General features: G+C 43.7%; 2 protein-coding genes and 1 long non-coding RNA gene across 3 annotated transcripts in view; 1 reads left to right on the top strand and 2 right to left on the bottom strand.

Moving 5' to 3' along the window:
• The window catches only part of MAPK12 (mitogen-activated protein kinase 12), a 46,029-nt gene extending 40,975 nt beyond the window's left edge, over positions 1-5,054 (bottom strand). Inside the window, exon 1 of the mRNA XM_083699368.1 lies at positions 4,750-5,054. Within this exon, the coding sequence (XP_083555494.1) occupies positions 4,750-4,865 (116 nt within the window). The 5' untranslated portion in view covers positions 4,866-5,054. The remainder of the gene's footprint in view (positions 1-4,749) is intronic.
• LOC310825732 overlaps positions 1-15,832 on the top strand; it is a 240,438-nt gene that overhangs the window by 95,914 nt on the left and 128,692 nt on the right. The gene's annotated exons all lie outside the window — the stretch shown is intronic.
• The window catches only part of MAPK11 (mitogen-activated protein kinase 11), a 49,219-nt gene continuing 42,931 nt past the window's right edge, over positions 9,545-15,832 (bottom strand). Inside the window, exons 11-12 of the mRNA XM_083699446.1 lie at positions 14,142-14,315; positions 9,545-10,444 (exon numbers count right to left, since the gene is read on the bottom strand). Coding sequence (XP_083555572.1) covers positions 10,371-10,444; positions 14,142-14,315 — 248 coding nt within the window. The 3' untranslated portion in view covers positions 9,545-10,370. The remainder of the gene's footprint in view (positions 10,445-14,141; positions 14,316-15,832) is intronic.

Below are 15,832 nucleotides of genomic sequence, written 5' to 3'. Positions count from 1 at the left end.
GAACACTTTTTTAAAGGACTAATTCAGATGCCTGTTTTGAACACAGGAAGTTGTCTTTTACGGAGTCAGACCTTTGGTGCATCAAACCCAATATATGGTGGTTGGCGGCAGTCCTACCAACTGGAGCCAGGGACTAAACTTGGGAGCTTCTGACTTAGAGACAGAACCAGTAACCAAAACGGTCCTGCAAATACATCAATGTAAATAATATTACACTGCAACAGAAAAACCCATTGTCATTTAGGACCCTGATGACGGATTTGTCTCTGGGAATGTTATACGCAATAATAACAATAATAATAATAATAATAATAATAACAACAAAAACAAATCATAGATCATCAAATTGAAGAATTGGAAGGGTCATCTAGTCCAACCCCCTGCAATCTTTTTGCCCAGCTTGGGGCTTTAACCTACGACCCTGAGACTATAAACGTCTCCTTCTCTACAGAGTGAGCTATCCCAAAATAATAATAATAATACAGTGATACCTCGGGTTACATATGCTTCAGGTTACATACGCTTCAGGTTACTGACTCCGCTAGCCCAGAAATAGTGCTTCAGGTTAAGAACTTTGCTTCAGGATGAGAACAGAAATTGTGCTCTGGTGGTGCGGCGGCAGCAGGAGGCCCCATTAGCTAAAGTGGTGCTTCAGGTTAAGAACAGTTTCAGGTTAAGTACGGACCTCCAGAACGAATTAAGTACTTAACCCGAGGTACCATCGTATGCATAAATATGGGAAGCGGGTGGTGCTGTGGGTTAAACCACAGAGCCTAGGACTTGCCCATCAGGTTGGTGGTTCGAATCCCCGCAACGGGGTGAGCTCCTGTTGTTCGGTCCCTGCTCCTGCCAACCTAGCACTTCGAAAGCACGTCAAAGTGCAAGTAGATAAATAGGTACTGCTCCGGCGGGAAGGTAAACGGCATTTCTGTGCGCTGCTCTGGTTCGCCAGAAGTGGCTTAGTCATGCTGGCCACACGACCTGGAACCTGTACGCTGGCTCCCTCGGCCAATAAAATGAGATGAGCACCGCAACCCCAGAGTTGGTCACGACTGGACCTAATGGTCAGGGGTCCCTTTACCTTTACTAAGCATAAATATATGCTTATATTATTGCTTCTGTAATACTGATTCAACTGCTCACGATTGTCCTTCAAAAGTGATCCCGCGAGTGCCAAACACCGTCATCAAACAGACCTCGAAACACAGCCAGAGCTATTCTGTTCCTTACCATTAGTTTCTCTGTTCCTATTCCATGCCCCACCCGCAAGTGCAGGCATAGGCAAACTCAGCCCTCCAGATGTTTTGGAACTACAATTCCCATCACCCCTGACCACTGGTCCTGTGAGCTAGGGAGGATGGGAGGTGTAGTCCCAAAACCTCTGGAGGGCCGAGTTTGCCTATGCCCGCCCAAGTGGATATATCTGGCAGACTGAAAATAGTCTTGGCTCCACTAGTTTCTCTCATTCTTCTTCCTCGCCACAAAATGGAAATGGCAAGAGCGGAGAGAAAAGGAAGAATGTGAGCACTGGCAATACAGTGCCCAAGACCCAAAGGAGGTGCAGCATTCACATGCAACTGGCGTAATTCTCCTGGACCCCCCTGCAATTGCTATGGCGTTTGTGGGGATTGGCATAGGTAAAGGTAAAGGGAACCCCTGACCATTAGGTCCAGTCGTGACCGACTCTGGGGTTGCGGCACTCATCTCGCTGGACCATTAGGTCCAGTCGTGACCGACTCTGGGGTTGTGGCACTCATCTCGCTTTACTGGCCGAGGGAGCCGGAGTACAGCTTCTGGGTCATGTGGCTAGCATGCAAACCAGAGCAGCGCACGGAAACACCGTTTACCTTCCCGCCAGAGTGGTACCTATTTATCTACTTGCACTTTGATGTGCTTTTGAACTGCTAGGTTGGCAGGAGCAGGGACCGAGCAATGGGAGCTCACCCCGTCACAGGGATTCGAACCGCCAACCTTCTGATCTGCAAGTCCTAGGCTCTGTGGTTTAACCCACAGCGCCACCTGCGTCCTGGGGATTAGCATACAAACCACATAAAGGAAGGGTTGCAGCTCAGAGGTGGAGCCCATGCAGAGAGTCCCAGGTTCAATCCCTGTCTTTTTCAGTTAGGCTGGAATAATAACAATAACAATAACAATAACAACAATAATAATATATTATTTATACCCCACCCATCTGGCTGGGTTTCCCCAGCCACTCTGGGCAGCTTTCAACAGAATATTAAAATACAATAATCTATTAAACATTAAAAGCTTTCCTAAACAGGGCTGCCTTCAGATATCTTCTTAAAGTCTGGTACAGTAGTACCTTGGGTTACATACACTTCAGGTTACATACGCTTCAGGTTACAGACTCCACTAACCCAGAAATAGTACCTCAGGTTAAGAACTTTGCTTCAGGATGAGAACAGAAATTGTGCTCCGGCCGCACAGCGGCAGCAGGAGGCCCCATTAGCTAAAGTGGTGCTTCAGGTTAAGAACAGTTTCAGGTTAAGAACGGACCTCCGGAACGAATTAAGTACTTAACCCGAGGTACCACTGTAGTTGTTTTTTCTCTTTGACATCTGGTGGGAGGGCGGTCTCACAGGGCGGGTGCCACTACCGAGAAGGCCCTCTGCCTGGTTCCTTGTAACTTGGCTTCTCGCAACGAGGGAACTGCCAGAAGGCCATCGGCGCTGGACCTCAGTGTCTGGGCTGAATGATGGGGGTGGAGAAAATGCTCCCACCTCCAAATCTGCAGACAGTACTGAGCTGGGTGGGCCTGACTCAGAAATATGGCACTTTCCTGTGTTCCTGACATTCTGGGGGGTGGGTTAAACCTGCATTATTTAAGATATTTATGTTATTTCTGAGAGAACTTTCTGACAGGAATTGCTGTTCGGCAGTGGAAGCGTTTCCTTCGGGGGGTTGTGGACTCTCCTTCTGTGGAGAGTTTTTAAGCAGAGATTGGATGGCCATCTGCCATGGATGCTTCAGTTGAGATTCCTTCATTCCAACTCTACACTTCAATTCCACATTTTGGGGCAAGTCCGCACAAGGATTCTAACAACAGGAGAGAGAAAAAAACGCCTGTCTTACATGTTAAATACCCTCTACCTCACCGCAGATTACTTCACCACTGTTTATGTAGGGATGACCAAGCCTGAGAGCCATTCTCAGTGGAATATGAGGAACAGAAGGAGCTGCAAAGACCAGACGCTTGAATAGCACTCAACAAAAGGGAGCTTATCTGTGTCAAACAGTTCTTCCCTGTGCGCATCCTTCTGTATCTGACAGCTGCCAGCCTCCTCTATTTTACTCTCAACACCTTTCTGTGTCAGAAACACAAGCGATGCTAGAGGTGCAGTAGTAAGGAGATCAGCCCTCACACAGCCTGTTGCAGGCAATAAAATACCAGCCTCCTTCCCTGTCAGTCTGAGGTTATTGGCATTTTAACATCAGCAGAGAATCGGCTGGTGAAGCCTAGAAAGGCAAATGGGGCAGAAAGTCCACAAATTCCGTCATGCGGCCTTTTAAATGAAAGAATTCTGTGAAGGAACCCATATCAATGTCTGGAAACCCATTTGCCAAGAGTAAAATTTTGCTTCCTATCGCCCCCCCCCTTAAACAGGAAGTTTCTAACACCACAGGAAGCAAGGCAATAAAAGTGAAAAAAAAGAAGGCGGCGGAGAAGATACATTTCTCCACGCACATTTCCACATTGCATAGATGTGGGCTTCAAGATGTGCAGGGAACCAGGCAAGAGGGGTTTTTCCGTAGTTGCGCCCACCCTGCAGAATGCCCTCTCAGCAGATGTCAAACAGGTAAACAGCTTGGTCGTTTTTCAAAGACACCTGAAGGCAGCCCCGTTCAGAGAAGTTTTTAGTGTGTATTTTAGTATTGTGCTTTTACTATTTTTCATTGAGAGCTGCCCAGAGTGGCTGGGGCAACCCAGTCAGATGGGTGGCAAATAAAATCATTATTATTATTGGGGTTCCATCAATCACATGACACGGAATATGCACAGCATTTGAATGGCAATGCCCTTTCACTCCCCCCCAAATATTTTAGGGGGAGAGGGCGGTGAAGGGACCTCGGCCCCCTAGGATTATGTTTTTATATGTGTTTTTATTATTATTACTATTATTATTATTATTATGTTGGAAGCTGCCCAGAGTGGCTGGGGCAGCCCAGTCAGATGGACAGGGTATAAATAAGCATATTATGATTATGATTAAATAGGACGTCCCTATTTTCATTTGTGAAATATTGGAGGGTATGGGTGGGTCACAGTATAGATGTGCATTTCTCTCCCCCAAACAAGCTTATCCGACCACAGACCCCTGCACTTCCCCAGCTCTTAACCTTCAGACGGGCGAGCAGAAGAAGTACGAAGCGCTGGGTTCGAATCCGGCGTCCGCTCGCCTCCGCCGAACCGGGCGCGCGGCGAATTGGCGAGGCGCAGCGGAGAGCGCAGACGGGAAGGCTGTGTGTGGAGCGCGCAAGCAGCAGCACCAGCAGCGCGCAAACCTCCCCAGCCCCCTTTTCCCAGAGTCTGCGGGGAAGCAGAGAAGTTGCGAGGCGCCCATTGTTCCCCCTCCGGCGACTCCGGGATCGCTGGGGAACTTGGATAGAGTCTCCTCCCCCCCCCCCTCGCCCCGCTTTCCTTCGGGGCTGCTTCGCCTGCTGCTCCTCCTCGCCCTCGCCCTGCACCCCGGGGTCCTCCTTCCTCCCCTCGCCCCGCTCCAGACTCACCAGACGGCGCCGTAGGCTCCGGATCCCACCGCCTGCAGCTCCCGGTAGCGCTCCCTCACCTCCCACGCGGTCTTGGTGATCTCCTGCCGGTAGAAGCCTTTCTTGGGGGAGGACATGGCAGCTTCCCGCCTCCCCCGCGCCGCCAGCTCCCGGCGAAAGAGAGCAGCAACCGCGGCGGGAGGCGGAACCGCGCGCGGAGGGGGCGCGCCTCGCCTTTGCGCGCGCCCGTCCGCCTTCTCTCTCTCTCTCTCTCTCTCTCTCTCTCTTGGGCGTGTGTTTCTCTTTCTCTTTCCCAGCCTCTGTGGAGGAGGGCGGCTCTCGCTCCTTCTCTCCCCCTTTCTTTTCCACCATTCACCCCCTTTGGTGGGAGGGGACACAGGCAGCGTGGATGGATGGATGGATGGATGAAGGTCTCGCAACATGCGCCCTCTTTCTCCAGGCCGTTTCCTTTCCCATTTTTTTTATTTTGGAGAGGTCGATGGACAACGCCGCTGGCTAGCTGGGAAGGAAATCTCTCCCCCCTCCCCGCACCCGAGGTTATATTTTATTACATTTCGAAAGTTTCACAGTGCCGGATTTAGGTATAAGCTAAACAAACTATAGCTTAGGGTCCCACTCTCTTGGGGGTCCCCCAAAAAAATTTAAAGGAAAAAAAACTGGATGTATATTTCCAAAATATGATCTACTTCTTCTTAATTGTATTTCAGTTCAACAATTTACTTTGATACATATTTTGCTATGTGCAAATGGCTTAGATCCATAAATTAGATCCAATTTCGTTGCACTTGTGCAATGTTGCACTTGTGTAATGACAATAAAGAATCTATCTATCTAAATTACCATATAGCATATATTCAGCACAAAATACACATAGCTGTCAACTTTTCCCTTTTCTTGCGAGGAATCCTATTCGGAATAAGGGAATTTCCCTTGAAAAGGGGGAAATGTTGACAGCTATGAAAAAACAGCAACAATTTGCTGTTGACAAAGGACAGCTGGACATATAAAGGGCCCCATTACCTTCAGTAGCTTAGGCCCTCATCAAACCTAAATCTGGCCCTGTATATACACTCCAACACATAAATGTCTCTTGTTTTGTCGACTTCCCAACCCGTTTCCCATGGTGGTATTTTTTATTTCTCCCCCTTTGCTGCACCATATTTTTTATTTCTTATACCATAGGAGCCAACTCCTAGGGGCTAAGGGGGTCTTTGCCCCCCATAAAATATTTGAGGGAGCTGCCCCCTAAAGTTGATGGGCATAGTCATTCAAATCAATCACATGTCATGTGATCAATTATGTGGTTCAGTTCAATTACCTGGCCTTTCCTAATGTTTTCTTCAAGGTGGCACCCGGGTCTTATACCATAACAATAATCTCTAATTCCTTCTGTTGCTTGTGAATTCGTCATACTATAGCATTTCTTTCAGTAATCCGAATAAGACTTCCATACTTCCACAAAACTATCACCATTAAGTTCTCTTATTTTGGCTGTTAACTTTGCTGATTCCACATAGTCCATCACCTTACTTACCCTTTCTTCTTTGGAGGGAACTTCTTCCTTCCATTTTTGTACATAAAGAATGGAAATGGCGGGAAAGAGAAATCATTTTTTATCTCCTCCTAAATAAGCACTATGGTTTCCACATTGTTTGCGTGTGAGGGTTGCACTTTTGATTGTCAAGTATCACCTTTGAGATGGTTGGCTAGAAAGTGGATTTTGTAATTGAACTGTCCCTGGTGATTCAAACTAAATACACATCTTGTAGTTTTAAGAGCCTCTTCCACAGTGCTCAGTCAAGGCATGAAAGCAACATCTGGTATACAGACATAATGCATCTGGACTTGAAAGCTCTACTCAGTCACGAACTTCCAAATCCAGTAGCAGTGTAACTTATTTGTCTTTATACTGTTGTTATTTTTCATTCATGCACAGCACACACACACACCCTGTTAGTGAATCTGGAAATTCTTCTCCAGATACATTTTATCCATGGTATCTTTTCATGTGCCTGATTTTCCATCCCCATCTATGTCAACAAACAATGAAATTCCTGAGTGAAAATAGTGGATTAGGAACAAGAAAGAGACTTGTGGAACCTTGAATACGAATAAATTTAATTAGGGTATATAATTCAAATTATTTACAGTTTGCCAATTCTGGAACAGTCCAGTAAATTACACCGCACTATTTTTCTATAAGCATCAAGAACCATGAATGTAAGTAGCTGCTGCGACTTGCAAAATTAATTCAATTGCTACCCTTTCATCTCTTTCATAAGCAGGGCAGCTAAAAAATGGGAAAGCGTGCATTCCCCACATTTTTCCTTATATGTGTTTGTGATTGGAGTCTGCAGCTGGTTTACTTGCAATTGCAGGATTTGTGGCAGGACTTGTTACTTCCTTCACAGAACTGTGTGACTCATTCACCTCTAGCAATAACTGTCTGTTTTGCATATCATGGTTAATCCACCTTAACCTCGCTTGTAAGTAGGAGGTAAAAATTGTGGCTATCACAAATAACTCACCAAAAGGGAGATTTGCCACAGGCTGAACTAAAGAGTGGCTGCGGTGACCCAGTATTTACAAGATTTTGCGTTGTTTCCAAATGGTTCCAGGAGAGAACCTGTTTTTAGGGTTGACTGAGACCATCTCTTTCGACATTATGCTTTGGGCAGAGAGGCTGTCATGAAAAACATGACAAGCATGCCTTGTTTTCTGTCACACCTCTGGGCTTATAGGCCAGAACAATTCTTGAAGTGGAAGCATCATAGGAAATGAGCTTTGGTACCATGATTGTCTCTCTGCATGGTAGCCAACAGCACACAGTGGAAGGAAACCATTTCAATGGAATTGGACCTTGGTTTCTAACAACTTAATAATAGCACATTGGAAAATAACTGGTTTGTTATGAGCTATCCTTGCCAGCAGGATCAGATTTTTAAAAAGCTGCGTTACCGTAGGATCAATCAGGTTAACAAGGTGAGAAGGAACAATAACAGAAATACAGAATCAATCCCCTGCGTAGGAGTATATTCCAGCTGGTGGTCTGTATTTATTTGGGCACGCTAGTGTCGTTTTGGAACAAGAATATATTCTATAACCTGCACATTTGCTGGAACATTACACACAAATAACCAACAGTTGTTGGGAGCACAAAATACAAAAGGGTTGCATAATCAACATGCGAGACAGTTCCCGTCTGCATTTGGGAAGACTGCCAATATTCATAGCTTGGACTCTTGAAGAAGCCAAACCATTTTTTTTTTAATGACTTCCCGTTTTTGCAGCTCCTTGCTTCCAGCTGGCTTTTGACAGAAATTGTAGCAGTGGGATTTCCTGCTTTGGCATGGAGGGTGGATGAGATGGACCTTGGAGGCCCTTTGCATACTCTTGAGTGTGTGACCAACTGTTTACATTTCCCTGCTTTATGCTAGAGTGAACAGATCTGCAGAGGCAGCACATCATACTTCTGGTGATGGGCTCTAGTCTACAAAAGCTTATGCCACAGTACACCTGTTAAGTCTTTTAGGGTGCCACAAAACTGTTGTGTGTGATGGTAACCCCAGGATCAAAGATGGTACACTGAGAGATTCTGAAATATTCAACCATGCCGAATTCTCCATGTTAAGATTTTAATATACAATTTTAGCAGCCATTCACTCCCTTTCTGAGGACGTTCAAAACGGCAAGTACCTAGAAGGTCGAACTGCCATTACATATTGGTTGTGTAAGTGGTTTTTTCTGTATTCGCTGGCTTCCAGTATTTCAGGGAACTTGCAGCCTTCCAAATATTGGACTCCCAACTTCCATCAGAAGACACCTGAAGGCAGCGCTGTTTAGGGAAGTGTTTAATGTTTAACAGACTATTGTATTTTAATATTTTGTTGGAAGCCACCCAGAGTGGCTGGGGAAACCCAGCCAGATGGGCGGGATATAAATAAATCATCATCATCATCATCATCATGACTTAGCTATGCTGACTTGAGATGATGGAAGTTGGAATACAACAACATCTGGAGGCCCACAGGTTCACCACTCCCGTATTATACCAACAATATTCAGGTGGCTCTTGCATGGGATAGTTCAAACTGGCTCACTTGTGTGGACAACTTCTTTACAAAAACAGTTTCCATATAGTTCCCTGTTCCAAGTAGCTACTGTGTCATTATCTATTAGTTTATCCCAAGAGATGCTCAAGATGCTGCTCCCCAATTTTGGAACCTTCCAGCAATGAGACCAAGTGTATCTATCTCCCTAGGGAAGGGGTCACCACTGAGAAAGCCCTGTCCCAGATACCTCCAGCAAGATGGCTCTTGGCTGGAGGACTAGAGAACAGGGCCTCAGAAACTACTCTTAATGGCTAGGCTGGCTTACATAGCAGAATGGAGCCTCAGGTGTGTGTGTGTGTGTGTGTGTGTGTGTGTGCGCACGCACGCACGCACGCAAACATACAAAGACTCTCTAACTCCAAGGCTGCTTTTTCCAGAGGAAGCTCCTATGTGAGAGTATGAAAGAGGAAGTGTCCCATTTATGAGTCTGCCTTTTAGAGGCAAGCAGAGACCTACCAGTCTCAGATCTGAACTAGATGTATTTAATGGACATAATGACATACACATTACCATACGCAGGCCACTGTTGTCCACCCACTTCTTTATACGTTCTATAGTATGCTAGATTTTATTTTATTTTGAATCCAAAGACGTTCTAGTTTCAGTTCATGCACAGCACATACATTTTTACCCAGATTAAAATTAATTGCCATCATAAAAAAATTTAAAGCACAGGAAACATGTTTTGTTTTCAAAACAGTTTATTGACAGGGGAGGGGAGGAACAGGCACTCCAAAATTACAGAGAAAGTGCTCTAGTGGGGAGCTAGATCTTCAAAGAACTCAAATGTGTGCGATAAATTCCACTCATTAGAACTTGACACAGTGGACCGTTTTAGGGCTAGATCACTAGTAAAACTGTGCTCTGCAGTTTTCTACAACTATAGGAAAAATGACAAACTCTAATGACAAAACAATGATCTGACTCACTGATTTCCAACTGTCGGTCAATCACTCCAGAAACTCTTAGCATGGTCATGAAAACCACTACAGGTATCTATTATGACTAACTTACTACAGTGGCCCCTTCTCCTAAAGGCACTATCTATAAATTAAAAAATAAAATAAACATAACACAACATAGAATTAAGGTAACTCTTAAAAATAATAAATTGCTTGTATGGGCTTCTATTTTTGTTTCAACATACATTCATGCTTTAACTGTACAACCTCAAAATAATATTAAAATCACCGTTTTTGGCATCACAACCAATAGAATGAGACATGCAGAGAAGACACAGTTTTTTTGTAAAAAAACAAACCCTCAGTGCATCATTTGTCATAATGAAGCAGTTCTTAATGTTCTGTAATTATTACATTCGTAGTACAAGGCAAAACACACCCCGGATACATTTTCCTTCAGCGCTATTCATCTGCTTTTCCATAGCTTTTCCAAGATCTTTGGATAGTAAAATCTACGCTTGTGGTATATGAAATTAAATTGCAATGCAATCCATTTAATAGTCTTCATAGTACAGCATGGCAAAAAAAGAGAGATAAGGTTCTGGATTTATTGTTCAATTTCAAGGCTATCCATCTTTAAATCGGGTGGTTTGAAGCTGATCACTTCTTCATATGTAAGTTCTTGAATGAGAGAGAAAAAGCAACATGAATATGAAATATTAGTAATTTAGATATGCATCAGGGCACTGAAGGCAGAGGCAACACACATATTCAAGGAAATGTCTGTGGCTGTTCGCTTTCTCAACACAAACACACACACACACACAAGTTGAATATACCAAGAACCTGAACCTCAGATTTGCTGTGCCAATAACTATATACTGAAGGATAGGCTGTGCTGACTACTGTACTGTAACAAACCATGGGTATAAAACCCTTAAAAACACATTTTTCTCTAGCACTGAGGATGAATTACCCAACTCTGCAGGAAAACAATCAGCTCCGGTAGACAGATTTCTGCATGTCTTGCCAATGACCATTTAAATACATTTTCCCACCTGTGTAAGGATCCTAACTCCTAATGAACTGAAGTCTCACTTTTTAAAATAAAAAAAATGGAATGCACAGTCCATATCAGGAACACACAGTGTCATCCGACTAGTTTGCCCAGGATACAAAATAACACAATTTCCCCACATTAACATGGACATATCAATTACATAAACTTTCCTTAAATTTGAATGAAAGTACCTCCCTGTCTGGCTATTTGGTTTGAATGATCTCATGGATGCAAAACTTTAACGTTCTGCCTGCACACAGACTGACACTGCTTAAATTAAAATAGAACAGTCGAGCATAGAAAAATGGTCTCTCTCACACTCAGACATGGTGGAGGTGATGGAGATGAGATGTAGTATTAAAAGAACAACAACTGGTTTCTGGGTCAAAATCAAGGTACTTGCAGTAATGTTTAAAGTCCTAAATAATGTAGCCCCACCCCATAAAACTGAGCAACCATCTCCTTTCCCCCTCACCCACTTAGGTGTTAAGATCAGTAGATCTTATGTTAGTGACATTATTATACATACAAATTAAATTAAAAGCCCACTCAGCTCTTCTGAAACAACTGGATAAGGCAGCTCTAGGGGAAAATCTTAGCATCTGGATGTTGATGAGAACTAATGCTAACATAGTTTGAAACTCTTTTAATTTCAAAACATTGCTTCTACAACTTTAAGATGGGTTATGGTGGAATACAGTAAAGGGACCCCTGACCATTAGGTCCAGCCATGGCCGATTCTGGGGTTGCGGCGCTCATCTTGCTTTACTGGCCGAGGGAGCCGGCGTACAGCTTCCGGGTCATGTGGCCAGCATGACTAAGCCGCTTCTGGCAAACCAGAGCAGCGTATGGAAATGCCTTCCCGCCAGAGCGGTACCTATTTATCTACTTGCACTTTGACGTGCTTTCAAACTGCTAGGTTGGCAAGAGCAGGGACTGAGCAACGGGAGCTCACCCCTTTGCGGGGATTCGAACTGCCAACCTTCTGATCGGCAAGTCCTAAGCTCTGTGGTTTAACCCACAGCGCCACCCGCATCCCCGCGGGTACAATACAGTACAAAACCTCTAATACAGTACAAAATACAGTACAAAACCTCTAAAACATGGAGCAAAAGCTTTTATGAAAATAAAACAGACATTTTTAAAATCGAAACTTAAGAGAGATAGAATCAAAAAGTGTTATGATTAATGATGGTTGGCCACATCACAGCAACAATCTCTGGGAAAACAACGTATCTTTCTAAAATCGAAAGCCCAGTGTATGTAAGGATTTCACTTCTGCTTTTCTTTGTGAGTTTTGCTAGAAGGCATTTCACTGAAACATTCCTTATATAATACCGTCTTTGGGTGAAGTGCATGCGAATAATAATAAAACCAGCTTGCCTCAACATTTCAAGTGGTAGGGGGAAAAATACAACTGTGTCCTCTGCCTCTTTAAACCAAGGGTTGTCTATTATTTAAAGAAAGGGAGGTTACTGCATTTTACAGAAATGAATGTTGATAGGCAGTGTGTGTGTGGGGGGAATTAGTGTGTAACAAAGAACTACTTTCTCACGGTGTGAATACACATTCCCACCCTCCACCCCCACCAAGTGAATGGTAATTTGTTATGAGGTTATTTTGTAAAGTCTAGCATAGGCTTCCTCAACTTCGGCCCTCCAGATGTTTTTGGCCTACAACTTCCATGATGCCTAGCTAGAAGGACCAGTGGTCAGGGATGATGGGAATTGTAGTCTTGAAACACCTGGAGGGCCGAGGTTGAGGAAGTCTGGTCTAGCAGAAGGTGGACTCCCTAGCTATACAACTGGGCAGGCTATCTTATCCCAGATTGGTGGATAAGGAGCACCATCACCAACAAGTTGTGGAAAATACACTACAAAACTCTCTCAGCTAAAGTATTTCCATAGCACACATGTGTGCTTTAACTTAAAATTGTTTTAATTGGGCCACAGGGTACATTGAGAGATTTGTTATGCACACTTACTTGGGAGCAAGCAGTATTGAACTCAGTGGCACTCACTTCCAAATAAACATGCATAAGTTCAGGCTGCTAAATGAAAGGGTGCAAGTGTTTAAACTCAACCAAGTAAGAAGAAAGTGTCTGAATACAGTGGTAACAAGCAGCAGGTCGACGTTCAGATCCCTGCACCTAACTAGAGTGCAGGTGGAATTGTCTCTTCACAGCAGTCAAAAGAGGAAAAATCAAACTGGAATGTGTGTGTATCAGTGTTTCCCAGACTTGGGTCACCAGCTGTTTTTGGACTACAACTCCAATCATCCCTAGCTGGTAAGACCAGTGGTCAAGGATGATGGGAACTGTAGTCCAAAAGCAGCTGGAGACCCAAGTTCGGGAAACACTGGGGGAGTTGAAGGTGATGCCCTATGTTTTGAGCACGCAACACAATAAAAGAACACAGGCTAGAACCCGAACATAAGGTGGAAGTTCATGGAAAGAAAATTTACTGCATCCCCTGAAAATTCTCTCTGGAGATAGGGTGTGGAAGGCTCATCAGAAAGGAACAAAGGTGGAACAGGAAGCTTCTGTGAACTTGAATGTTGTATTAGGGCTCATGTCAAATTTCAGACAATAAATCCTGCCCTCCATTTTCCGACTCGCCATCCCACATTGTTGAGGGGTTCTTGCAACCCTTCAGAGAGGCTTCTGAATGCTGTTAGCATAGGATCCAAGCCATAGGATATTTTGCACAAAGCGAGTTGCGTGTTTATGTAATTTTCAGGTGCCCGTCTTCATTCACTTCTTAAACCTGAAACAATATCCCTTGCTAGCAAAAAGATTGTTGCCAGTGGCATTATTTAAAACTTCAAGGTGCCATTGAAAGCCTTACTCTGTTTAAATAATGTCACAGGGAACATGTTTTGCTAGCAAGGGATATTCTTTGTCACTTTAGCCTTGAGCAGAAATGAGACTATATATCTTAAGATGCTGTTAACATCCAGCGGCTGAGGTTAAAGCAAACATCTGAATTAATGCTAGCAAGAACCTACAGGTCCCATAGTTCACAATGTACATGCCGGGGCCAGTTCCTACCGAATGTTTGCAAGTTCTGAACAAATGGCTTTTCCTTCTTTAGAATTCAAAATAAAGCTTAACCAAAATAAACAAAAAAATAGAAATCCCCTCAAGTCACTGATAATTCAGCAAAACCAGGCAAAGAAATTTCATTTCCTCATGCAGTCCTAAAAATGGAATCAAAGAGTTCTGTAGAAACTGTCTAAAAACCCAATTTTCTTTGGTCTTCTAGAATTTGGGGTGGGGGTTGCTCTGCATGTCAACTGCAGAATGACAGACCTCTTTACCTTTCCATTCATCTATAATCCGTTCTTTATTCTCTATTGATTCATCATACAGTTCTGCCTCAGGTTCATCATCAGGATCGTGGTATTGTACAAAGTAAGGATGCGCAAGGGCTTCTGATGCTGTTATTCTTTTATCGCTATCCAGTATAAGCATTTTCTCAAGAAGATCTACAGCTAGGATTAAAAGAAAATAAAATCCAAAATTCACTTTACCACCATCATCAGGAAAACTGAAATATCTTGAGTAAAATGCTGCATGCCTTCCACAACCTAATCTCAAGGTTGCAAAATATTTATTTTTAAAAAATTAACCAAAGGAAAATATAGCATTATAAACATGTTTATTTGGTACCACTTTGCACAAAGCATTTTGTATCTGGGAATCAGTTCCTAGGCACAAAATGCAAACAGTCAAGCATGAAATTACAGATGAACCATGATGAAAAGGAAATAACAGATCCCTGTTTGTGTATATTTTAAAGAAAGAAAATAACAATATATTTACACTGGCATGCAAGATAATTGATGCTTAGCTGAGTTAAGTTTCTACATACAAAACGTATAAAACATCATTTAATTACCAGTACGCTCACAGCTTATTAATTACTAATTAATAACTAGCATGATCACAGCCAATATTAAGTGCTGTCTAGTGGCAAGCACCTTATTTGCTGTGGTAATCTCAGGTGGCTTGTGACATCTGGTTGCCATTAGCTTAGCAATTCTGAATGCTACAGGGTTTGAGAGAGCCTTGAACCAGACTGCTATGTGCTAAGGGTAAACAGGGAGACCTTAGACTTTGAATTAAGAGATCCATGAGTAACCTTGGGCAACGTTTCGGCTGAAAAGCAGGAAGTCAGACCGACAGCTTATGCAATACACAATCTGATCCCCAAACCAAGGCTGCATTTAAGTCCCGCACGATCAATTCTGCTCCCTTCGCAACTGCTGATCTGTGAAAGTGCTGTAAAGGCAAGGAAGGGTGTTGGGCAAGAGGGTGGAGATCCTCAAGGAGGGGGTGGAATATATAGCACAACTTACTACTATAGTAAGTACACACACATTCACCATCCAGGGCTTTTGTGCTGGTGTATGTTGAAAAAGAGAGGGGCTAGGGAAGGAGGAGGGGGGAAAGATTTGCTAACCCAGTCCACTCTACAAGGCCTTCAGGCAAACAAAAAACAATAAATATTGAACCATAGACTGATGATATATATATATATACTGCCATTCTGGTAACAAGCAGAAGGATAGAGTCAGATAACCAGGAGATACATAGTAGTTGCTTACAAGCTAACTTACAGTTCCTGAAAATGCATTTTTAGGTAGTTACATGCAGTTAAGCTTCCGGACAACCACAGAAAGGCTGTGATGTTGTGTTAAAAAGGCAGGCACTGGATGGAAAATTCATATTTTAAAAAAGAATTATTCAGTGCCTTGTGCAGTACTTCTGTTGTTAGTCCTAGTAGTCATACCTCATGTTGCGTCCGCTTCAGGTTGAGTTTTTTCGGGTTGCGGACTGCCGAAACCCAGACGTACTGGAATGGGTTCCGGGTTTCGGCAGTCGCACATGCGCAGACGCGCTGAATCGCAACCCGCGCGTGCACAGACTTGGGGTGCGAACGCTGTGGGTTGAGAATGTGCATCCCGCATGGATCACATTCACGACCCGAGTGTCCACTGTATTAGAC

This window comes from Podarcis gaigeae (genome assembly GCF_964106915.1).
Source record: "Podarcis gaigeae genome assembly, chromosome: 10".
In the NCBI taxonomy this organism is placed as follows: Eukaryota; Metazoa; Chordata; class Lepidosauria; order Squamata; family Lacertidae; genus Podarcis; species Podarcis gaigeae.
Note: the sequence above shows the minus strand (reverse complement) of the source record. Positions and strands in the feature narration are given on the sequence as shown.